Source organism: Camelus dromedarius, chromosome X (genome assembly GCF_036321535.1).
Source record: "Camelus dromedarius isolate mCamDro1 chromosome X, mCamDro1.pat, whole genome shotgun sequence".
NCBI lineage: Eukaryota > Metazoa > Chordata > Mammalia > Artiodactyla > Camelidae > Camelus > Camelus dromedarius.
The window spans coordinates 26774970-26802369 of record NC_087472.1 but is presented as its reverse complement, the minus strand read 5'-3'; the positions used below and the strand labels follow the sequence as shown (position 1 = coordinate 26802369).

General features: G+C 36.7%; 1 protein-coding gene across 7 annotated transcripts in view; it reads right to left on the bottom strand.

The window, feature by feature from the left end:
• Positions 1–4326: 4326 nt before the first annotated feature.
• The window catches only part of KLHL13 (kelch like family member 13), a 160339-nt gene continuing 137265 nt past the window's right edge, over positions 4327–27400 (bottom strand). For all 7 annotated transcript variants that reach the window (XM_031445735.2, XM_031445737.2, XM_031445730.2 and 4 more), the window contains 5 exons: positions 24239–24371; positions 23498–23694; positions 14303–15098; positions 8088–8201; positions 4327–5944 (listed from right to left, as the gene is read on the bottom strand). In XM_031445735.2, the coding sequence (XP_031301595.1) occupies positions 5457–5944; positions 8088–8201; positions 14303–15098; positions 23498–23694; positions 24239–24371 (1728 nt within the window). In that variant the 3' untranslated portion in view covers positions 4327–5456. The remainder of the gene's footprint in view (positions 5945–8087; positions 8202–14302; positions 15099–23497; positions 23695–24238; positions 24372–27400) is intronic.

The following is a 27400-nucleotide window of genomic DNA, read 5'->3' as shown; positions in this document are numbered from 1 at the left end:
TATTCTCTCTCTTGACTACACCATCTCCAGCCCCAGGAGATCTTTTTGACTGACAGAACCTGCAGGAGATTCTGCCAGTTCCCTGGCAACATGTTGCCTCTTAAATCAAAGCGATGAGACTGTTTCGCTGTGGCAGAGTCTGCAAGGGCTTCGCCACAACGGTCTCTTTTTTTCGAGTCCAACCTTCAATTGGATTTCCTAGCTTCCTTGAAAGTCGTGTGGGAAGTTCTCTGCACCACATCCAAATCTGGCCCGCAAATCCTCTCAGTTGCTCCTCAATTATCCCCTCCTCCCCTACTGGTGCTCCCTGGGATGCAGATGATCATGGCTATTTGAGAAGTCGGAGATGGAAGACCAGGCTCCCGAGGGGCGGCCTGGAGGAGAGCTACCCTCAAACCTGGAGCACTGTGCTTGACAGGTATATGGCGAAGAAGTAACCATGGAGAGTCTGAGCCATTATTTGGAGGGTCTGTTTGTTACAGTAGCTTTGCCTACCTTAAGAAATATTTTTAAAAGCTCACTTTTGCTCAATTTTGTCCCAGTTTGGTGTCTATGGCTTTTTCTTTTCACATTTATGAATGCCTATTAGAGCTACTGTTCCTTTTGAGAAATGCCTTAATGAAGAGATTTGTATGAGGAATCAGAATCCTGGCCTGCTGCTGTGATTGAGTGCCACGTACGGTGCATTCGGAGTAAGTGTTCTCTTCTGATGTGTTTCATCGTGCAAATTCCTGCAAGGCTAGGAGAGAACTTACAGGTGGTTGGGGCTGCCTGGGTTTAACTATGGAAGGACTAGGTGGATTTTCAGATAAGATGTGCAAACTGGGAAATCAGACCTTAGGTGATGTATCTGTGAGGGCCTTGCTCTTTGATGTCAGGACTTCAAATAACCCAGGAGTCTTGAGTGTGCTCCCTGGCATTGGTGGGAATGGAGGGAAGAGGGCCTTTGTCACATGGAGTAGCTCAGGGACCAGGGAGCAGTGCTTTCAACCATTTTTGATCAGGTCCCACATTAGAATGTATTATTCATATTGTAACCACAGACACATATTGTGAGTTTTTTCTTTTGATTAAATACATGTGTATGTGTATATATAAAAACACACATATACATAAGCAAAAGACAAATTCACAAGACAATACTTAAATTTATGATGTACAGTGCACTCTATTTTTTATTCCGTTTCTATAAAGAAAAACAGTTGCTAAAATTGATCTTAGAACTAACACAGAAATTCTCAAACTGTTGAATCTGAGGGCTCTGTTACATTCTTAAAATTTGAGGACACCGAAGAGGTTTTGTGTATGTCAGCTATAGCTACTCATATTTACTGTATTCAAAATGAACAATGAGTTTTTTTGAAATACAAGAGTACACAAATTCATATCCCATTCATTACCTGACCGAGCACTGGCATCATCGTGTGTCCTTCGACCTCTGGAAAATGCCACCGTACACTTGTACAAGAAGGAGAGTGAATGAGAGCTTAGTATTATGATGAAAATAGTTTTGACCACATGAATTCCCTGAACGAGTCTCAGGGACACCAGGGTGCCTGGACTAGACTTTGAGAATTTCTGTACTAATAGGTTGTGACCCAGACTTGGAAAAACATGAATCTAGAAAAAGCCCAGGCTGATTATGGACAAACTGAAGCAAGGAAATCCAATTAGCTAAATTTCATTCTCCATGTTTCCCTCTTGTTCCTCCAGAGTGAGGAGGCATTATAGTTAATTCCCCAACAACGATTTCACATCAGATTGTTAGTCTAAGCCAATCCATGCATGGCATTCCCTTAGCAACATGTCCACGAGCGTCCTATGTCCTAAGTTGGCTCCATCAGACTGAGGAGAACTTAAATTCCGTGGCTGAGGGAGAGGTTTTCTCCCTCTCTGGGTGTGAACGAGGGATGCTACAGGCAAAACAGTGTTTACAAATGCTATTGCAAACAGAGTGGGGATATGAGGGGGGAAAAAAAAACCAACCTGGGTGTTAGATGACACTGAGCTAATTACATCATTCCTGGGGCCTCCTTTACCTCCAGTGGTCATTGCAGCTCTGTGAGAAAACACATTTCCTTATTGTTAGAGTTGGGGCTTTCTGTTCCTTGCAGTAAAAAGTCTGATATACTGAGATTTTGGGGAAGTCTTGTTAAATATTCCATCCTAGTCTCTCTGATGGTTACAGAGTATTTTATTTTAGATTATTTATTTATTGGGGGGCAGGTAATTAGGTTTGTTTTTGGTGGGGGGTACTGGAGATGGAAGCCAGGACCTCATGCATGCTAAGCATGCGCTTTACCATTGAGTTATACCCTCACCCCACCAAGAGTTTTTAAATACTGCATGATCTGATCAATTTAAAATAAAATTTCTTTAATCCTTGTGAACTTGTTTCACATTGGCTTTCCTTCCCACATACCCCAAGAGCTCTCTGATGTGGAAGGGACTAAACCTCAGGTCTAGAGCCTTGAATATAAAAGACATAAGAGCCAAGAATAAAATTAGAGACAGAGCCAACTTTCCACACAGGAGTCTGCTTACTGTACTTGGGGGGAAAATACACAAAGGCCCTTGAAATGGGAAAAAAAAAGTCACACGGTCAAAATAGTTAAATAAAACACCACGTAATTTCCCTGTAGGGGCTCTCTCTCAAGGGCTAATGGGAGGGAGGGAATTATTTTAGCAACTCCCAAATAAACATTATACATATTTTATATATATATATATATATATATATATGCCCCGTAAAGTAGTGTTAGAGTGAAAACAGTTTCAGGGCATCATTTCACTTTTCAGGGCAAAACTTGATTATCAGATGAATTTTTAACAATTCTAGAAACAGGCAAAGTAGCTTTTTTCTTTCATCATTCTGACTCTACCAACCCTGACCAGGAAGGGAAATTATGAACCTCTAGAGAGTTCATGGATTCTATACCTCCTTTTTCAAGTAGAACAAGAACCTAAAAGAGGCAAATGTAGGAAACGCTTGGAAAGCGAACCAATGACTGGCAGGTATTTTTTACCAAGAAAAATCGTTAATTCACTGTGAAGGAAAATGTGTAATAATTTACCAGCTGGTGGAATTGCTGAATAACAGCACTTGTGGGACATTAATTGCTAATCTAAATAACACGTGGCATGGAGGCAGAAAAGGTAAGCTGTCAAACACAACGGGGTGCTTTGTGTTATTCCGAGGCCAACTGCGAACAGATCACCAAGCCTGTTTCTTCTTCTCTCTGGGCGCGTGGCTATCTGATATTTTCCGGTCCCCTCTATGTTTACATTTGGCCACAGGCCTGACTTCTGGCCAGGAGAATGTGCGTGGAAGTGATGCGTGCCTCCTTCAAGCCGCCACAGCTTTCACACCTGCAATGCTCCATTTTTTTCCTGGTAATTGAAAGGAGAGGATTCTGAGGTCCCAAGAGGTTAGTTAGAAGAGGCCACAAGACAGGAAGGCTCTCTGCTGCCTGGAGGAGAGCTGCTTGCCCAGGAACACCCATACTGGACTGTGGTGGGACCATCAGTCTGTCCGGTACACGCTCCCGTTTTCAGGCAGGTGTCAACTATGTGCAAATGGCAGAGTCTGTTCTGCCTGTAAGTGGAGAACTGAAATCACATGACCAGTTGCTCTGACTTCAGAATAAACTTGCCCAAGAGGGTCTTTCAAATTTATCCCAGGCTTCTCCTAACATTCAGAAGGACCACTGATGGGAAAGTTGTTTTCTTCATTACATGAACTCAAGACAGAGGTTGTGACATCTGCACTGCCAATTACCTACCAGGTAAGACATTTGGTGACACTCCAGTTGTTTGGAATAGCTCAAAAATTTTGGTTCAGTTTAATCTGGTCATTTACAGATAAGGTAGGAAAGCTCAGGCATAGGGCCCTAAGGTGATTATCAAACAGTCTTTTACAGAAACATATTTCCTTTATAATCCTCAGTTAAGAACACATCTCTTAGGTCATTTGATACCATCCCATCTCATTAGGCTCTAAGATGGAACTTCTCGAAGATCAGGAAACTCGACCTCAGAAATCTCACTGCTCTTGCGGTTTGGACATATTACTCTGTGGGGATGGCGAGGGGCCAATCAGCATCTTCCACAAACTGCCTCCTCAAAGACAACCCACGAATGCACACCAGTGAGGCTAAACCTGGTCAAATTGTTTTCTTCCTTGAATGAAAGTAATTAGGATTCATTAATTCAAGCTGCTCAGTACTCTTAAGTCCTGATCACCTGCATCTTGCCATATTAAAAAAAAAAAGATAATTAATAAAAGGAAGTCAAGTCAGACAATAATAGGATACCTCAAACCAAACCGACATTAAATGTTTTTTATTGAACAAAAAAAGATAAAACATGGAAGTTGAATTCACTGAGCAAAAGCAGCTCACTGGGTGAAACTGCGATACGTTGTGCTAAATAATCTTATGAACTGAGTATACAGAATACATATAATATGTAAGTTATCTCAACAGCAAAGGAGAAGGTCTAGATTACAGTTTTGGAAGGAAACATTTGGTCAAATGACAAATTTAGTGGCTCAAAATTTCTAGCCCTTACCCACCTAAATTCAGTATGATTCTACATACATGCACTCAGTATGTGCATACTGAATTCCCATTTTTAATGGCAGCTGCTTTTTGGAAGAAATTTAAAATCTTTTTTTCGTATATATTTGACGTGCTACTCAACTTTTAAAATTTTCCATTTGATATATGTGTGTATGTATTTATACACACTTAAAAAACCCCAAACCCTTGTCTACAAGTAGAGGGGTCATGCTGTTTTTTTTTTTTAAATTAATATTGGTGAATTTCAATTCTTATTTCTCCTGTGTGTCTAAGAAACTTTATATGTTCTCAATGCACCCCCAGTGACAGGTGGGTTGACAGACGTGTCAAAAATACTTCATGAAAAGAGGGAGGTAGCTCATGCGAGTTGGCAACCTTTTATCTAGTGTTTTCTGTTGGAGCAGGCTGCCTCCCTTTGACATCCCACAGTCCAAGATGAAAAGAAAACTTTTGACTTTGAAGCCTAGTTAGCACAGTTGCACATTTACTATAATCCACCTTCAACTTGGTTTATTGGGCTTTCTAATGTAAGATGACAAATACCTTACACCCAGCACACAGCGTCAGAAAAGTACTGAAGAAACATCTGACAGACAATACCTTGGTTTTTTGTTGTTGTAGTTGTTTTCTCGTATGTTAAACATCAGCTTCGATGGGATACATTTTCAGAATGGTTTTGTTACCACTTTATAAACACTCTAAGCCAAACGAACAGCACAAATAACATCAATGTCGTCTTTTTTTTCCCCCAATATTGTTATCAATTACTGGAGGCTAATCCTAACATACACTACTTAAGGGGGGAGGGGGCAAAAGAAGAGAATTCATGACACATTGCAAAGATAGGACTACAGCATCTAAGTTGTAGGGATGATCTTAAGGAGCAGAAAGAGGGGACTCTCTAGAAGGTGATGGTGTGGTTTCTTCAGGTGGAAAAACCGTGAGCGTGCAAGCTCGGATGCCACCTAGGGACTCTGGGAGATCAAAAACCTTATGCCATTCATCTTTATCTGGATCATATTTCTGCACTATCTCTACCATACAACGATTATTCCACGAATACCCACCAACGACGTAGATTTTGTTTTCAAAGACAGCGACCCCTACATCACTCTGCCCTCTTAACATGGCAGCAATTGGGGTCCACTGGTCAAGGATAGGTGAGTAGTATTCACAGCTTAGGACATCATCATAATCACTTGTTCCTCTGAAGTGATTGCCACCGATGACATAGAGCCTTTCTCCCACTGTACACATGCAATGCAGACCTCTGACAGTGGTCATCGGCGCCTTCTGGATCCACTTGTCAGTATCGGGGTCAAAGCACATGAGCTCCTTTTGGAAAGTGTCATGAGTAATTCCTCCTAAAGAATGAAAATCATAGGCATGAGGTTGACAGATGATTATCAAAATGCAGAAGAGAAGGCTCTCTGTCACAGATAATTAACTTTTAGCCATGTATTATGGCATTTTATAGCCTTTCAACTGTGTTCTTATAAAGGTCGGCCCGCTATACATACTTTCTCTGGATTAAAAATAAAGAAAATATCATTTTCATCTTCCAAAGGAACAAAAATGTAGTTCATATTACTGAGTTTCTCAGAGACCCATGGGATGTAAGAGGCTTTATCGAATGAAAATATATTTTGACCACTTTCAGAGCTAGGTTTACAGTAAATCCCAACAACAAAGCATCATTCACTCCTGCTGCTCTTTCCCAGGCACCCCCTGGGTGCTGAGCACAGCACCAGGTCACTTTAAATGCTAGGTGCCCATTTCCTCACTTGTCAAATAATAATATCTACTCTAGTTATCTCATTAGGATTATGGCAATGAATTGAAATAAATCAGTGTTTTGGAAAAGTTGCAAGTGTCGTGCAACTGCACAAGCTTATAAGAATATTTCGAATTGTTCATTTTGTAGAATTTGGGTGGGGGGCGGGAATGAAGGCAGGTAATGTCCTTTCCTATCAGCATGGACATTTAAAAAGCTCAAGAATTAGAATGCTGAATATGTAGGGAATTTTGTATATACAGCAATTTGTTTTTTACCTATTGGGTCCGTATCACCTACAAGTGTATTCTTAGATCACATCTAAATCAGTCTCTACAATGAAAGTAGCAGGCTGTATGTTCTGCAGATTAGGGAGAAAACTAAACTAATCTTCAGCCGTATCATTCCAGGCTCCACTGTCTGGTGACCAGATGGCAATCACTGGTTTCCCCCTCCCCCCAGCCTTTTATATTTTTTCTGTACATCACTGAATTCCCAGCAAGCAAAACATTGCTATTTGGTTTGAAAATCAGCTATGGTTCCTATCCTATTCTTGGTTGGGAAGGTCATTTGTACAATATATGCTAGTTATGCCAAAGCACCGCCAGAATAATTCAAATGTCATTTTCCCCCCAGAGAACTTGGAGCTCTCATTATAACAGCATAGCAGCTACACACATGAAATAGGTAGATGGTGTAAATCATTGATTAGTGGAGCATACGATTTCCTGGATGGCTCTTTCAATATAAGCCATCCTGTAGTTGCTCAGAAAACTGCCAATCACACGCTACAGGCCTTTCACTGATCCTTCTTGATTACAGATTTCATAAGGCAGTATTCAGAGACTCAGACCACAAATATCACCTTAACACCTTTGTTTCTTAATAATGTAACTGCTGGCACTGGCAGGCCTTCAAAAGGGGGAAAAGTCTCAAAGGCAGATTGTGTCAGGGCCAAATGGTAAGAACCTGACTCACAGAATAAAATTTCAATATCAGAGGTGAACTTTACACTAAAATAAGCCTCCTTTCTAAATTCCACAGAATACTGATTTGAACACCCAGAGTTTGAGAATGAAAGTTGTTACTGGGACACTGAACAAACTGTAGCCATTTCAGAATTTTTTATTAGAAAAATATATGTGCCTGTGGCCAAAATACAGGCAATCAGCACAGAATTATTTATGCAATGACACCATAGTAGAACCCAATTATAATCCTAAGGAAAAGAGAAACATATATTATGGGTGGCACTAAATGAGAGAATGAACATTATTATGCATTATATGTAAATTGAAAGTAAGCTTTATGCACAGTAGAGCTTTATGTTACATAATGATATATTTCCTCATAGAGTTAAGCTAAATTCTAAACAAAAATGAATTAAATGTTGTTGTAGAGAATATGAATGGTGATTATTAGAGTACAGAATTTATTAGTGTATAGAGTATGGGGACTGAAAGGCAAGCTGGAGAAGCTGAAAGCTTTCCAATTTCTTCTAAGTAATGTATTTACAGTAGGATTAGTTTGCTGCTAGTTTTATGAACTTATAAAATAACTTATAAAATAAAGGCATTCATATGCAAATGCACACACACAAAATATATTCTAAAATCAAGACATTATATTTTGATTATTCATTTTTCTGGATTATTATTATTAACACCATATGGAAAGATGGCAACATAGTTAAAAGTCTGTGTATTACATTAATTGCATTTGCGATTGTTTACCTGAAATATACATTACACCTCCATACACAGTTCCAGCATGACCATAATGGGGCTCACTCATTTTGGCAACATAGGTCCATTCATTGGTCCTTGGATTGTAACATTCTACTGTAGCTGTTGTTTAAAAAAAAAAAAAGAAAGAATGAATGAATTTAAAAATGATTTATAATTTCAAATTTAGCAATTAGTTATTTTTCCTTTTAGGTAGGATAATAATAATATCCAATAACTGAAATGCTTCTAAGTATGAGATATTCTTTGGGGGGGTCTTATATTAAATATTGAGATTATATTAATAATATGAATCATTAATACATTGATACATGTTACATCAGACTAGATACTTAATATAATAATCTAACACATTTCTGTCACGGCAGAAATCACTAGGATTCCTTTTCTTCTAGTCTCTTATTACATCTTTCTAATTTGACATTTCTCCCATTTCTTTGCTCTGAATATGTGGAAAGAAAAGATCAAAAAAAATCTCAAGGAAGAAAAACATTTTGATTCGAGGCCCCCATGGTTGATCCATCATAGAGGAAATAAAGGTTTATAGATATGAAGCAAAATTTTAAGTTGAGAATGAAAGTATGCACACTGCCTGGTATATGTTTTGATGCCTATTGTTTTATTTCATACCCACACTACAAAAATGGACACTGACAATAACTTTTCTGCATTATACATTAAAGCCAATGGTTTGTATATACCCAATATCATTGCAGCCAGTACTGTTCTTAATTAGAAGATGACTGGCAGCATCATATGAAGTTAAGATTTTTATTAGGGGTACTCCTTCTCACTAATAAACTTATCATCTTTAACATAAAGTAGCTGAGAAGTGACCTCAACTTATTTAAATATCAATCTACTATAACCTCAATAATAGAACAATGACAGTCCGGACAGATAGAAAATGTGATATTTATTAAAAGGCAGAAAAGAAATAGGGATGTTACGAGGGCTCTTGTCAAAAGCACGAGCTTTAGGTTGACTTGAAAAGTTTGTACTGTTTATTGCAGACACTGTCACTTGCTAAACCAATTTCTGATCTCCCCCAATAATGTAGTCTAATCACACATCTTATCAGGAAAAGGGCTTTAAAGACTTGTGGAGACCTTCTTTTCCATCTATTTGCTGTCAAAGATAGGTTTTACAATAGTTCTATGTTTTTCTTAATGAAGAATTCTGCCTTGAATTTTGAGATTTCTAGAGTGAAACAGCCTTCCCTTGCATCTAATTCAATCTCTTCTGATGCAGTTTCTATTAGTTTCCTCTTATTCTTTTTACAGTGGAGCTAGAAGTTGAACAGCTATTCAGTCTTTACAATTATTAAAATTTTCCTGTGTAGAAAGATAATGTTCTTCTAGTTAATTGCATCTTATAACACCTATTAGAAAATAAGAATCCATCTCTACTTTCTCACACAGGAGCCCCAAAGTGTAAGATGGCTATTAGCCACCAATAACATAACAACTAGGTAATAGTTCATCATCTCTAAACTTGTTTTCTTCCAGCTAGATAGCCCATTTCCTTTAGCTTTTCCCATAATTTAATCTTCATTGTCAACCTTCAGCTCTCTCCATGCAGAATTTCTATTGTTATTAATAAAATCAATAGTATTTAGTTTTAAAATAGAATAATATAATTAAAAACTGTATATACATGCCCTGACTTCTATTTTCCATATTTACAAGGCAGTGAGATGTGGGTTAGTGCCAACAAAATTGATAGGAGGAGGGGCAAGGGATGAGCAAGCCAGGAGTTGGAGCCACGAAGCAGTGATTCCATCAAGTCTATGACAGGTGGGAATGGTAATGAGAGAAATGGGAAAATCTGGAACAGGGGAGGTCAGGAAAACTACAGCCTCTAAGCCAAATCCAGTACGCCATCTGCTTTTGTACGATAAAATTTTTGCAAGATAACAACATGAATGGCTTATACATTTTTAAGAGTTGGAAAAATCAAAGGAAGAATATTTTGTGACATATGAAAATTATATGGAATTCAAATTTCAGTGTTGTTTTGTTTTTTATTTTTTGATAGGGGAGACAATTAGGTATTTATTTATTTATTTATTTATTTATTTATTTATTTATTTATTTATTTATTTATTTTTTTTTTTTTTTTTACTGGAGGTAAGGGGGATTGAACCCAAGACCTCACACATGCTAAGCATACACTCTACCACTGAGCTATACTCTCCCTTCACAAATTTCAGTGTTCATATATAAAGCTTCATTGGAACACAGCCTCATCCATTTGTTTACAAATTGTCTATGGTTGCTTTTGCAATACAACAGGAGAGCTGATTCGTTGTGATAGAGATCCTACAGCCTGCAAAATCAAAAAGATTTAATTTCTGGCCCTGTATAGAAGTTTTCTGATCCCTATTCTAGAGAATCATCTTCAGTAGTCCAGTGGCCTGGTATGAAGAATTACACAGAGGTTGGTTATTTCACATATCTCATCAGGGATTCTGATTTTCTCAGATGATTCCACTGGAGTCCAGAATAGTTCCCAAGGGATGATGTGGAATTTACTTGTTCTTTGAGATTAGGAAAGAGATTAGTCCTGAAGAAAACCCTTTGGACAATGATAGCTCCCACAGGGTGGGGGATGGTCTCTAGAATACTAATGTGCCAGTTGGTAATGTGTTACTTAATGAAGAAACTGCAACTCCATTAAAGGATATGGAGGCATTTGATAAATTTCAGTAATTTTATTGTACATTTCTTTGGAAAAATGTAACATTTGACTTATTTATATTTAACCGGAGTGAAAGATATCTGAGGTGTCATATTTCTCCTCAATACAGAAAACCTCAATGGAAGATTGATTTCTTATATGACATAATTTTGAAAGATGCCAGAAATAACTGACTCCTTTTTCCACTTAAGTGACAGCTACTCGAAGCTTTCCCTACTTTCCCATTGTACCCAGTGTCAAAGGAAAGCAGCATTTCTAAGGAATTTTATTTCAGCAGTAAGCCAGGCTCACACACACCACCATTAGTGTCATTTTGATGTACTATGGGCTTGGGTCCATACACTCCATGGAAAGATTTTAAAAGGCCAAATGCATTAATATGATCTAAAATGTCATGCAAATGCTGCCACTGTATTCTTTCCATCATTATATTACAGGCAACGGTTATTGTGTGTATGAAGAATAAATGATGTACTGGTACTAATGAACCTGTTAAACTGTTAAATGATTTTCCCATCAATCCCCTTTTCCTGACACCCATTCCTTCCCCCTTCTCTATTTACACAGGCATATAAATATGTCAACATAGTTAAGATGGGAATGTCAAGTTATTATGACATATCTTAGTGTGGGGTGGGGGGAGGGGGTTTCCATTAAAAAATATGTATGGAGCAGGAGAAATAGTAAAAAATCTAGCCTCTGGCTGGAACATTAACAAATACAAACAAGAGTTTCTTTAGAACAAAAATCTACTATTCTGCAAAAATAATGGTTCTAAGAAAATTATAAAGGGCAACAGACATACACACTTTTCCTATTTATACAAGGAGAAAGTTTATAAACAGAATTCAGAAGAATGCATTGCTACTTTCCTCTTGGGAGGTAATCAGGGTGGGTTACATCAGATTTGGTTCCCTCAACAACACAGAAGAGGACAAAGACTGTCTACTTCACATTCCCACTTGGGTATAAAATAGGAGGAACTCAGAGGGGTGGGGTGGTCAAAAAAAAAAAATGAAGCATCTTGGTTTTGCGTAATGACTCTTTTTAGCCTGAGGGTTCTCCTGGAATCAAGACTTTCAATTTGAGTGTACTTAATAAGTCAATCACATGATTAAAAAAAAAAAAACTTCCAAGATATTTTAACTTAAAATATTTAGTACAGAATGGATTTGCTGGGTATGCGGATTTTAAGGGAGGCAATCATTTTCTATAAAAGTTTAGTTACTTAGAGATTATAGGGGATAATTTGAAAGGGAAAGAAATATCAAATAGCTGGTCTCTAAATGGAATTACAGCTGTTTTTTGGTAATGAGGGTTTGTATCTATATTATAATCATACATACATTTGTGAAGAATGCAGGTTATGAATTAAGATAAGAATGGACCTATATTTATCATCTAGAGGGGGAGTCTTTTTTTAGGATATTTTAATCATCATCCTTAGGTTTAAGCTCTGGGCGACTGTGCCTTTAAAGCCTATATATAATCAAACAGTTGTTATGAATTTAGGACTAGCTCATGAAAAGCATGATTCTCTGGTATCCTGTCACTTTCAAACTGAAACAAAGAAAACTGTTTTAAGAGATAAAGAGGTAGATTTCTGAAGGTCAGGAGCAAGGGAGCCACTGGCCCAACAGGGTAGTCTATTTCTTGTTCCCCATTGAGTTCAATGTGGCAAGAACTCAGACAGGGTAAGGATCAAGTCAGAAGAAGAAAGCCTCTAGCTCCTTAGTTTTATGTAATGACTCTCCTTGGCCCAAAGATTATAAATTCTCAGAAGAATAAGGCCTCTAATTAATATTAGGAACAATACATTGAAAACGTTAAGAGCTACATATTAACAGGGGTGATAATACCGTCAAGTGAGCTCTGACTGAAAAATGGAGCTATTTCCCTAGAGAGAAGGTTCAAAATGACCACTGCCTACCAGCAGTGATGACCTATACTCTGTAGACTCGTAAAGCTGATCTTACACAAGCGGTTTTTCTAAAAAGGCACCAAGTCACTACCATAAATTTAAAATATTATAATAACATAAAAATAATGTGTGTGGCTTGACTGGGGAGACCTGAGATGACAGTTCTACACTAAGGATACTAATACATCAAATGCTTTTAAAAGTCTGATTATTAAAATATATTGGGAAACCTGTGTGGTTCATGATCCTGATACCTAGTCCAACAATCTGGAAACACTGGCCTTAGGAAAAAACACCAAGGAGGGGAAGGTATAGCTCAAGTGGCAGAGCACATGCTTAGCATGCACAAGGTCCTAGGTTCAATCCCCAGTACCTCCTGTAAAAATAAATAAATAAACCCAATTACCTTCCCCCGTGAAAAAAAAAAGAAGAAGAAAGAAAAAAACACCAGTGTGACAACAACAACAAAAAAAACTCGTGGGTAGGAAACATCAGTAACATTCAGACCATGTCACTAAGAAGAAAGGGCTAGATAAGCTGGCAAGTATAAGAGCTGAGAGCAGTTCTTTCTGTCTCTAATAAACAGCTTATTCTCAAGTCCATTAAACTACCTTTTATTATTTAGAATATTGAAGAAAAAGATTCTTGTAATTACTCTGAATTTATCCAGAGCCAATGCCAATATTTTAAACTTCCCCAGCCTTATGGAGTCTGAATATTGGACTCTCTTCCTACCAGAGCATAAAGGAAGATGGGTGAAAAAAAGGCCATTGATGCTAAAAAACACATAGGTAAGGCACAATATAAAATGCTGTCTTCCTGACTTCTTTTTGGACAGCTACCTGATTTCAATTTATCTGAAATAACAAAATTAGCGTTAATTTATGTCACCAAAGTCTTGCTCTATGTTAACTGTACTCATAACTGACCGATTAGGAAGACCAAGAAGGGACCATCAAATAACAAAGCTGACAAGATCAGTTTACAGGGAAGAAAACTGTTTGGTATTTCAAGAGAAAATGACTTTTAACTAGTAGTTACAGATCATAATATTCACAATAAATAAACTTTGGATAATATTAAACTTTGAACACTTAGTAGATAAAGAAAATCATCTTACTATGTGGCCTCTGATAAGTAACAGGTTATGTAAAAGAAGCAACCATAAAACTCAGTGCTCTGTAAGGACGGGTTTTAACCCGTTCAGTAAAATATTAAGTGGGCTTTTAAAAGTGGAAAGTGAGGACACACGCCAAACTTCTGTCCAAGATTCTATTCGAATTTAGATTAGCAGAATATACTTTTTAGTTGAAATTTCAAGATGAAAACCATTTATATACTGTACAAATAAAATATTCTGCAACATACTGACATATTTAGAAGATATAATTTGTACTGTGGCCAAGAGTATATGCCCAGATAAGGCATACAGATTGTGTCTGATATTTTCTAAGAAAAATAGTTTAAAATGAAATCCTAGTTATGTTTTTTGGTCTTTGATGTTACAAAACTGCTTATTCTATGATCTAACAAGAGTCTGGGGGTAAAACAGTCTCTCTGTTAGGTATGCACACACACTTACGCAGTTCACCAGCTGCATTCCGCCCACCAACCGCATACAGGTATCCTTTGAGGGCACTTAGGTGGAAGAAGGTGCGCTTTTCATTTAAAGATGCAACTTGCATCCACTTATTGTATCGAGGATCAAATCTGAAGACGGTATCAACTGCCGTTTTTCCTTTTGTGTCATAATTACTCTGTCCACCGACGACGTAGAGGAAATTGCCAATGACGGCGATGCCATGCTGGTACCTCGGGGCATCCATGGGGGCTAAGGATTTCCATTCGTGGGCCTTCTCATCATACATGCGCAATTCCTTGCTGACAACCAGCTGCTGCCTCAGCACTCCTCCTAGTGTAACCAAATGCGTGGTGTCAGACCGAATGGCAGTCCTGTCTGACTGCATCACCGGCTGCATGTATGGCATCATTTGGTAATTGCTGGCTTCCAAAAGGAGATTCACACAAGTATTGTCAGTTCTCATGAAATCCACGGTTTGCACGTAGTTAATGAGCTCCTGTGGTGTCATCAGCGGAAATCGTATGTTTTTCATTAATTTTGCAGCAAAGTCCATCCGAGGCTCTTCCAGGCGAAGCCAGCGACAGGTAGCCTTAAAGAGCTCAAGTTCAGTGCAGTGCTTAAGGCTATTACTGGAAAGCACGAAGGCAAGGCGTTCGAAAGGGAGTTTCAGAAACTCCCCGGTGCTCAGCAATGCAGGAAAATTCTTCAAGACGAAACTGTTAACGTATTTATCCACTTCAGTCAGGTTGTAGGTGTTGGCAATCCGCCCGACTTCAACACAATTGTCTAAAGTGACCTATTAAGCCAATAAAAAGAATTAAAACACAACTACTTTCATGGCACTCACATCAGGATAACATAATACATGTTCTAGAATAAGCGTAAATTTTGCTTTTTTAAAAAAATGAACATAAATACAAAACAGAAACAGACTCATAGACATAGAATACACAATGCAGTGTACTAACCATTATACGATCACGGCTCATAGACATAGAACACAAACTTGGTTGCCGAGGGGGCAAGGGGTGGGAAGGGACAGACTGGAATTTCAAAATTTGTAGATACTGACAGGCATATGCAGAATAGATAAACAAGATTATACTGTATAGCACAGGGAAATATATACAAGATCTTGCAGTAGCTCCCAGCAAAAAAAAAATGTGACAATGAATATATGTATCTTCATGTATAACTGAAAAATTGTGCTCTACACTGGAATTTGACACAACATTGTAAAATGACTATAGCTCAATAAAAAATGTAAAAAAAAATTTGCTTTTTACTGTCCACATGGATGCACGAAGGTTCTCTTCTAAATATATTAACGATCTAAAAAGAATTCACAAACCACCCTTACCTAATCCAATAGAAAGGTGACTAAAGGAAAATGATCATTCAAAGTCAGGAGGCTGAAGGTTACTCTCTCTAAGAAACAATATTATAACTTGCCTATGGCCAAAATCATTACTTTTCTCTCCTCAAAAATGTGTCTCCACTCCCCTAAAAATACTAATAAAATTCCGGCCAGATGAAAGTTTTGGAAAAATAGAAAGTTATTCTATTTTGATTCATCTCAATCCACTTCTCAGTCATGATTCTTAAAGGTAACTTGGCTGGCAGATTCACAAACAGAAAAGCTCTAATTCCCTGATCCTTAAATTTGTCTTCCATGTCAGCAGGCGTCATTCATCACCATGATTCATTTTGATTCCTTCAAAAGTTATTGCTTATAGTGAAGATAATTTAATAGGACTATTATTCCCAGGGTGAAGTTATTTTCCACATTATTTATGTAGAAATATAAGCAAGGGAATCACTTTCTTGAGGGTTGGAACGGGTGTCTCTACATCAAATTATTCATGTAGTATAGTCTCTGGTATGCATGGTGACGGCTCACACCATAGTTTTCCTTAGCTATTTGCTTCCTCTCAGCATATTCCAGCTCTGCCTGGAGTCCAAGTTAGCCCCCCCAGATTTCTCCAGCACAGAGTATTATATACCAAAAACAAAAGCCACAGACAGGAGAGAAGCTATGGAGAGGCCCTTCTTCAGCAGAAGTCTTTCCAATGCTCTAATAACTGGTCAAAAGTGAAACTGGGGGAGGCAGGTATAGCTCAGTGGTAAAGCACATGCCTAGCATGCACAAGGTCCTGGGTTCAATCCCCAGTACCTCCTCTAAAAGAGATAAATCAATAAACCTAATTATGTCTCCCCTAAAATAAATAAATAAATGTGAAACTAGGAAAATCATATCAGCAAATAGTATATAAAGAAGAAATCACAAAAACAAGCATACCATACCAATGTCTGTGTGTGTGTGTACACAAACAGTGACAGGTCACAGATAAAGGACTCAAATGTTTTGTCAAGGTGTGTGTTCATAAATGTCACATAAACCTCAAGGATGCAACTGTATTGTAACCAGATTGGCAGATGGTTAAAAGAAAATTGGTTAATCATTCTACTATCTTTTTATTTAAAAGCTGAAATGAGGGAGGGAGGCTATAGCTCAGTGGTAGAGCACGTACAAGGTCCTGGGTTCAATCCCCAATACCTCCATTAAAATAAATAAATAAAAACCTAATTACCTCGCCACTAAAAGGAAAAAAGAAAAATAAATAAATAAATAAATAATAAATAAAAGCTAAAATGAGATTAAAATCATTACTCCTCTGCGTAAAGTAACAGCCCAGTTAAGATATAATACCACTGAAAGTGCTAAGGTTAACACACGCACACACACACACTGCTATTTTCACAGCTTTATTACTCAAGAAGAATTTGAGCTCTTTTTAAGCACCTGATTTGCTTCACAAAAATCATCAAAAATTTTAAATGGTTATTACACTTAATACCCATATATTAAAAAACACCTAAAAAATTGTAACATAAAAGAACTAAGAAAAATAAATTAACAAATTATGGACCTTTTGAAATACACAGTTTAACACTGTTCAATATCTTGGTTAATAAAAAGTACATTGTTAATCCAATCTGAGGAGTGGTAGGTTGGTGTCTTATAAAATTTTAAGTTGTGTAAATGAACTTCAAGCTAATACCTCATTACCCAAATCACTCCAGTTGGAAGGGATTCCTGTTTGGGATAATAGATCTACTTTCTGAGGTGAGTAAGACATAGTCCTTCCCCAGAGCAAGGGCAATTTTCACTTCTGAAGATGTTTGCTAATATGGATGAACAAAAGTTGATGAAAACACAAATATATTCCCTAAGTCTGCAGATTCTTATCATTACTGATATGATTGCAGATAAAAACAACAAAGAATGGGTACTTTAAATGGGCAAAGTGATACCATTGGTTGTTAGTCACCAAATTTAAATTTAAATTTATAGCATATAAGCCAAGATTAAAGATTAGAAACCAAACTGTATAATTTAGAAATGGATCAAGGTATTTAGTTCCTTCCTTTTTCCTCTTTCAGAAAATTTTATCTAATAAGAAAATAGTTACTAAAATAACAGGATAAAAAAACCTATCTTTTGTTTAAAGGCATTTGGAAAATACCTTCTATATATCAGTATGCTCAGATATACAGACACAGAGGACTGGAAAAAACCTTGACAGATCACCTAGTCAATATAGAGAGCTGCCTACTCTTTTCTTTAAAAAAAAAAGTCACCAGAGAATGGTATTTCATAACCTTCCAAATTGTCACCTTCTTGATAGAAGGACTAAGTATTTTCTATAGCGCATGTACTGCACTGTGGGTATATAACAAAGGTTAAATGCTACGATTATCAGAAATATAAAAATTAAAGATGTGATGATAGATACAACTAAAAATAGAATATCTGCTGAATTAACATAGCAAATTACTAGAACCTTATTAATTTTAAAATGAGACTCAGATAAAAAATATGTAATAGGAAATTAATTTTTATGAAGTGCATGTAATCAAAGCTAAAAAATTAATCATAGACTATGGGGATTATAGAAGCACAGTTTAGAATAATAATTAACAATAGAAGCAGATCAAAAATGATGGAGTAATGGTAAATAATTTTTGGAAAAATACAGGATTATTCAATTATACTTCATTCAATCCATTCTCAATCATGATTCTTAAAAGTGCTTCAGCTAGCATATTCCCAAACATTCAGCCTAGATAGTATTAAATAATGGATATGTGCAGTAATATAACATATAATGCAATTCATGTACATAATAGAATACATTTAAAAATATAAAATACGAATTTAAAGATTCTTTTAAAAAACCAAACTCATAAGTAGAGAGAACTCTAATTTTATTGGAATATATACCATGGCCAAAATTCCAAAGAAGAGTTATTACAGAAGTTAATCAAATAATTAGAGTTTTAAAGGATATAGAAGCAAAATAGGACAAAATTTCTCAACTGCTTATCAGAACCAATAACATTATTTTAAAAATAATCAAGTGCACACTTAAGTTACCCTGATATAAATTATTAGAAATTATTCTACTGTAGTCAAACAACCTTCATGGTCATCCTAAAGGCAGTTCTAAGCATCATGATTTTCAATCCTCATTAACAACTGGTACTCATTGCTGCAATATTAAATTGTTCAGATCACACCTGATGCACCTAAATACTGCGATTAACATAATTTGATATTTTAATAACAGGTTTCATCAGAAATCGGTGATGTGATTTTGTTGAAGATCAGTGTCTTATACAAATAAATTCCCATTTGAGGGGAAAAAAAAGCAAATGAGTATCTGCTTTTGTATTCTCAAGGGAAATGCAGACTAAGAAATTAGCTAGTAAGTTTGGGGGGCCTCATCAGACACTGACTGTACCAAATTCTCCTTGGTGCTCTCCAGTTTGTGCAAATGACAGCCTGACATCAAGCACAACCAATGTAGAGAGAGAAAGCATGCCCGTGGAAGAAGACTGGGAAGAAATCTAACAAGCTACTTTGTGGGGTAGAACTTATATTAGGTCCCTTCTCCCGGCCTCCTTCCATAGCTGAGAACATCATGGGACACAGGGAAGGGACCACTTTGTAAGAAGAACGAAAGGATGATAAAAAACTCCAAAAATCTTTCTCTCCCAGTCTCTTCAAATGACAAATGCTGTCTGGGGTGAATACGGATGGTGTCTCCAGCTTAGGGAATCCAATTTTCTTATTCCTTTGCACTTTGAATTCACTTCCCCTACTGGATGCAATATTAGTTATTCCAATGGTCTTTGGAGGGGATGAACTGGTTTAGGCCCAGACTGGGCCTCTTCTTCCCCTACAGAGTCTCAGAGGGCAGGTGGGCAAGAATGGGCATGTTAAAGTTAGGTGCAGGGATGATACTTAGAATGTCTGAGTACCAACAAATCAGAATAGATGCTTGATCATAAACAACCGGTATCTGGGTACCACTTGCTGAATGTCTGCCTTCGCAATAAGGAAATCAAGACTGGTTTGTGGGGGAGGCAAACAGTTTTGAGTCACTGTAAAATTGTCTATACAACTTTTCCTGTAATTTGCATAGAATCTCCCCAAAGGCCAAAAAAAATCTGGAAAGACATTAATTTTAATAGATAAATCCAACTTAGATTAAATAGGGAATGTGAAATATATATATTATACAGGAAATCCTTACAGCAAAAAGAACATTCCCAAAGCTCACTGCTGATGTCATCACCTAGCTGTCTTTTCCAATAATTTCTTCTGATTCCCTTCATTGTTCCCTCGAGAGGACCCCTTTTCTCTGCCTCGTTTTCCACTGTCTCCAACTCCTGATTACCCTAGTTACCTCAATAAAGCTTCTCTACATTTCACTGTGATCTCCCCAACCCGATCAGTGACAATAAGTGTACAAGTGGAACAATGATATACCTGAATCAAGAAAAAAAATGTTTGTCTTTTTTTAAATTCCACATATAAGTAATATCAGAAACAGACTCACAGACATAGAAAACAAACTTATGGTTACCGGGGAAGGAGGGGGTGGGTAGGGATAAATTGGGAGTTTGAGATTTGCAGATACTAACCACTATATATAAAATAGATGAACAATAAGTTTATACTGTATAGCACGGGGACCTATATTCCATATCTTGTAGTAACTTGTGAAAAAGAATATGAAAACGAATATATGTATGTTCATGTATGACTGAAGCACTATGCTCTACACCAGAAATTGACAAAACATTGTAAACTGACTATACTTCAATAAAATACATATATAAAAGAAAAAAAAGAAACGCAACTTAAAAAAAAATGAGTTTAAAGAACGAGTACACCAAGTCTAAGGCACAATGGCATCTTCATTCTTATTAAATATGCTTTTATATAAAAAGAAAATGGTTTTTTGCTCACCTTCGTTCTGTTTTGTTTATTCTGTATAATTGTAAATTTAAATTGTAACATTTCCAGTTCAATTACAAATGTCCTATTTCAGCAATCTTACATTAATTTGGGTTTTGTGGGCTAGCCTGTAATCCTCCGTAACAGTAATACTGTGTGGAAAATGCTAGATGTTACAAATTCCAAATGGCAGACAAACGATAAACAAGAAGTTAAACTACAACCTGTTTGTAAATCAGGAAACGGCTGCATGGTATTTAGCATGCTGTCATTATGCAACGTCATAAGGACAAAAATGAATTTAATTTTTATAGGTCTATAACTAAACAAAGGTAATATTCCATTATCTCCATGATCTATGACAGCTTTTATGCTTTTAGTTTTACGGAAAATTTTACCTACTCTGCTTTATATCCTTCACGGTCATTCTTTTGTTTTCATTTCATAGTCCTCTTTCCTATAACTACTAAGAAAATAACACAGCAAGAACAAAACTGCCACAGCCTATAAATGATCATACTAATTGCAACCCTAAGAGAAGAGTATTATTGCAAAGCAAGGCCAAGTTAGGAGTGGGGTGGTTCTTGTTCTCTGGGGCCTGATGTCTCTATCCCACCAAAGGCAAGTGTGTCTTTAGTATCATATTTAAAGTTATCACTCAAAATTAATACATAAATGCTTTGTAGGTTATTTGCGGAGTCACATTTTACGCCCTGCTGCTCTTCTTCACCCTCACAAAGGGTTGAGAATGAGATAGAATAGAATTGTGTTCAAAGCTAATTTTTCTTTCTGGAAGTTCAAACCCAAGGGGTGTTTTTGTTATGTGAACAATAATCACAGCAAATCATTAAAAACATAAACCTATTTCCTCAAAATGTTTGGGTTAAGTACATAATCATGAGATTATTATATTTTAAAATCATCTGTAATGACTCAGTTTGTGGGAGAACTAAAAACAAATCTACCTTTGAAAAATATTTATATTAATCTTGAAACTTTCAGTTCTTGTAAGTAGGAAAGGCACCCAGGGCTACTGTTTTTCCTGATTCACTTAATCGCTGAGAAGGAAAGGGGAAACAGAGTAAGCCTGAACATTTCACTAAGACACGGAACGCATGAAAGAAGGATAAGGGCAAAGTTGGATTTTGTATGATCCTTAAACTAATAATCCACCAACTTTTCTCAAAAATTATCATGGATTCTCAGAGGGAGGATTTCCAATGCAAAAATCACATAGACATAGCCTAAGAAAACACGATAAAAGATAAGTAAACAGAATGATATTAAGGAAAGAAGTGTTTCCTCAAAGCTCAGAAGCAACGAAGTTCTAAAGCGGAAGAAAGCGGGAGGAAACTCTACCACTAGTAAGCTTTGTCAGGGACAAGCTGCTTCTCCTTTAGAAATGGGCTTTAGGATGTCTGCATGGACACCAGGAGCAAAGAATATAATCTTTAAGACAATGTTAAGTGTTTATAAAAATGAAATTTTCAAAGAGGCAAAACATACAGTTATAATAAATGTTTAAAGGAGGTTAAGGAGCCAACACTCTAATTGTAGGAAATTTGTCAGTATTGCAAAGTTACTGCGATATCATCTTGAAATAAATTTGCTTTATTTATTTATTGCTTTGGGGGGGGCAGTGGAGGTAATTTTATTTATTTATTTATTTATTTATTTATTTATTTATTTATTTATTTTAAATGGAGGCACTGGGTATTGAACCCAGGACCTTGTGCATGCTAAGCATGCACTCTGCCACAGAGCTATAACCCTCCCCCACTAAACTTGCTTTATTTTTAAATTAAAAAAAATTTTTTTTTGAGGAGAGGTGATTGGGTTTGTTTATTTATTTACTTAGTGGATGTACTGGGGATTGAACCCGGGACCTCATGCATGCTAGGCATGCACATTACCACTGAGCTATAACCTCCCCCGAAATAAACTCATTTTAAATAAAGCTATTTAGAACAAAATTATTTTCTAATACTGTTAAATTGACAAGCATATATTTTTTATACCTTCATAAATCATGCTTTATCCAGTTTGGTCCTTTTCTTTGAGAGTAAGGACCTGAGCACAGCTAACACCTAAAAGTTGGGTATTAGACACTTGGGTATTAGACAATAGGTCAACAGTCTCTATGGTTAATGATTATTCCAAAGAAATTATGACACTGTACCTGGTTTGGCTCAGGACAACCACATGTTGCCAAGGTCACATAAAGCAATGTTAAGAGTACGCAAATGTAAGCATTAAGTGTTATTAATTTAAGGGGTCTCAACTAAAATGAGGCACTGTCCTCAGGAGCCAGGTGACTGTAAGTAGTCCTCTGACTAGTAGTCATATGTGCTCTCTCTTATCTATTAAAAAAAGGCTAAAAACGACTCAGTGGGTGATGTATCTCTATGGACTCAAGACACATACCCCTTACAGATTTACACATAGTTATTGGTTCTCTTCAAGATCTCTTTCCTATATTTAAAGGAAGAAAAAAAATGACTGAATCCATCCTAAAAGACTTCTAGAAGCTCAGATTACTTATCCACAGAGTTCCATTTAAGAAGCCTGCTTGTATAGTATCATTAAGGTGAATAAAACTGGATTAAAATACACAACATTATCAGACAGGGTAAGGAATATATCATTATCAAACATTATTACTGTCTGATGTCATTTGATTACACAGAAGGCTTTTCTTAAATGATTCTGTTTTGTAACAATGGCCCTGTACTGTTTTCCCTCAACCTGCTTCCAGACCATACACTACATGACACCTCTCTCTAATGGCCAACGCTTCATATCTGTACAACAGACTCATGAGTCTACTCTGAACTGGCTATATCAGAGTCCACCGCAGGAAAAGATTGGAAGATGTGAAAATATCTTACCCCAGATATGAGAAATACTTTGCAGAAGTCCAAAACCGGTAGAATCTGGAGAAAACTGGCAGCTTCCAGTGTGTCTTGAAGGTTGTCCATATTAAGAGAAAGCTTTGCGGTGTAAATGAAATCAATAATTTTCCTTAAACCGACTTTGCTCACGCCATGAAGCTTAATGCACATCAAATCTTGTTCTTTCATTCCACCTTAAATAAAGAGACACTCAATTAAATGAAGGTGGATAATTTAATTAAGGTCACACTCACTTCTCCCGCTAATTAGACCCAATAAAATCAGGGAAAATTGTATTCTGTGTAAGCATTTGTATGAGGGTCAGGCTTCTGCATATTTTACAATTAAAAAAGAGTACTTGAAAGAAACATCTCCACACTAAAGGAGGTGGGATATGACGCAAGTGCTTCCAAAATGTGCTCCTGTCACTTCAGATCATTGGAAGGATTAAAGATTGTATTAGTGGGACCCAGAGTCTAATACAATGATGGCCCATTCAGATATGTGTCTGGAAAAGAAAAGCTATGATATAAAGGTAGACAGAAGTGTGAAAAAGGTACATCCATTTTCCAAGTCAGAAAAGCACCACCCATGACTGCACGTACTGGGTGTATATCCCTTTTGAAACTGTTTCTTCTTGTAAAGACACAGATCAAAAGAACTGAATTTTCCTTCAGCAATAAAGATTTAAACTTGTATTTTTCATACACTTTTAACGTGGAGGTGGAGGCAGCCTACCTGTGAACATGGCCTTGAAGTAATCACTAGCAGAGGCCATCATGACTCTGTGCACGGGGAAAGCATCATCTGTGTCCCCTGGCATCAAGGTCACATCACAGAGCAATCCTTCAAGTCGGAGTTGGTCAAATCCCTATAACAAGAACATGAGATGAGCCACTGATCAAGGTAGAACGGGTATACGAATCTCCGTGTGCTAGAATTCTGTTGTCATATTAATATGTGGGCAACATATTCAGATGATAAAGCCAGTAGAATAATTACTCAGAAAAGGTAAAAAAACTGAACAGCTTACTTGACATGTGATAATGTCTATTTAATTCACTGTAGAAAAAAGATAAAACTAAGATTAATTTAGATTAAGAACAAATTAGGAAAGAGTATACACATTCACTCCTTTACACAACCACTGGCTTTTACCTTGGTTTGGAAAAAAATGAGCATGGACACATTCATTTTCCCATGTGCAGAATCAGGGTGTTAGACTAATATTCCTTTCTATAATAATATATTAATAGTCCTTTTATAGACACCTTGCTTTTTCATTTGCTTGTTTTTGGTTTTTGAGAAAGAAAAGTACAGAGCATCCTTGCGAACTGCAAGATTGGAGTTCTTTCTACCAACTAGACTGTTCGTCTCTTAGAGGATTAGGAATTGTCTTAGATAGCCTTATACTTGGTACAAGTAGATGATGTGCTTGTGGCTGCTTGACCAATTATCTTTCAAGTTTCACATTTGGAATTTAATTATCTTTGGAAAAAAGAGCCTACGGAGCTCCACCGTGAGACATAATTGTCCCTAAATGCTTCAAATTGAGTGGAGAATGAATAGGCTGGCACCCACAGTTCAGAGGAGGGACAGGGCTCTGGTGATAAGGATGCCTGTCGATCAGCTCTTCCTCCCACTCCTTTGAAGATCCCAATCAATGACAAACTGGCAGTTGTCCTTTGATCCACTCTTGAAAGAATGAAACACTGTAAGATTATAATAGGCTGGTAAAATACACAAAAAGGAGATAAGATACAATTGAATAATGATGCTCAAAAGTGAAGATTTTACAAGACTGAATCTGTAGTTTCAAAAACAGAAATGTATTGTCATAAAAAATCAGGAAGATACTCATACAGATTACTTTCTGATAATATAATGTAATATAATACAACAAGAACTAATAGCAAGGATTATTCTAGACCCTTCATATTTTAATGACCCCAAATAAAACTTTTATTTAAAGTTGTGTTTCACAGATTTAAGAAGCAAAAGGCACAACATCCTAAAAGAATGCAGTTTTAGAAATATTGATCCTGTACATATGTGTAATATAAATCTTAGTTTAAACATCTTCTCATCATAATTTTAAATTGCTTTTTAAAGAAAATGCTTGAATCTACAGAAGTAGAACTTCAAAGAGATAATGTAATCCAGCCACTTTCTCTGTGGAGAGAGACATACATATTTTTATTCCAAAAATATTTATACATTATACATATACTTTAGAACAGGATTATGTGTCATCTTTTTCTCTCTCCAACAGTGATTGACATATGTTTTTGTTCACAAATATCAAATCCTTCACAAATGCCCCTTTTCCTTCGTAAACACAAACATTATATATATTCTCCGCTCCGCCCTCAATCTTCTCCATTTTCTGTTGCTAAATCATCTCCTGGCCTTGTTTAGAAAAGCAGAGGTAAAAAGAGATGTCTATTTGAGGGGAATATTTTCATGCAGAAGTCAAGAAGCAGTTCTTTGAAAATTCCCATTTGGAATCTAAATTGTGGTAAGTTTAAGGAGACTGCCTTTCAAATGTAGATGAGCAGATGAGCCCTGGGAAGTACTGAACACAAACACTGTGGGTGGGGATGGGGTGGTCAAGCAACTGATAAGGAGGGAACCCTCAGCTAGAAGAGGTGAGAGGCTAGGATGTTGGATTCCCCAGTGCTGGGCACATGGTTAGCGCTTAACAAATGTTCAATTAATGTTTGAACAAACAAACAAGACTTCACCCAGGAGCCACCCCTTGGTATTAAACACACACACACACACACACACACACACACAGAACTTTAATTTTGTAACAAGCTAACTAGAAATCAGGAACTTTATTTGTGAAACTACACTCAATAATAAAACAAATTGTGCTTATAGTGTTTATTTGAGGTAAACTGTAAAGGCTAAGATGAGGGAAGAGGAACTCAACCAGGGTTTGAGGGGAAAAGACTGGTTCCCAAGGGCTTGCCTTTTTTCTCCTTCAGATAAATTTCAGGTTTAAAAAATTGAAATATATGTTTGTTGTAAAAATACTTAAAGATATAAATGGAAAACTAAAAGTCCACCTCTTCCACTTACTAAGAGTAACTACTGTTAATAGTATATATATTTACAGGTCTCTTTCTACACATATACACAATCTACCTTTTGCTTGTGTGTGTGTGTGTGTGTGTATATATATATGATTTTTAAAAGTAGTATACTATACTTACTGTTAAGCATTTTCAAAATTCAGCTGAGTATATAACATGGACAGCCCTCTATCTCAGTACACACAAATCTACTTCATTTCCTTTAAGGGATGCATAGAATTTCATGGGGTTGGGGGTGAGTGAGATACCATAATTATTCATCCATTCCTCTGTGGTTGGTCTCTCAACTTTGCCATTACAAGCAATGCTGCAACTAACTTCCTTGTACATATATCTACTTGTGTGAATAGATCTGCAGGAGATATTCTTAAAAGTGGAATTATTGGTTTGAAGAATATATACTTTTAAAGTTTTAATACCTACCAGCAAGTTAAAGCATATGGTTTATCCTGGGAAATTTATCATTCCTTGGGTACGAGCAAAAGAGAGAGATACCCATCAGATGAGACTAGGTACCATATGCCACCTTACTTTATTTTTATTCATCAAATAACTTTTTGAACCTTCTTCTCTAAGGTATATATAGACAGTATCTTTGAAAGGCAGTTAGGGCTTATTCAGTCAAAAGCAATGACTGTTATCTAATCAGTCATTTTCTTCCACTAAACATAAGACCCCCAAAACCTTCCTGGCTCATTTACTGGCTCTCCTGCCTATAGAATATGCCTACGAATATTTTATACTGGGAACTGAGTAATGTTAGTAGGCTTCATTTCTACTATTTATTATTCCTTCTTTT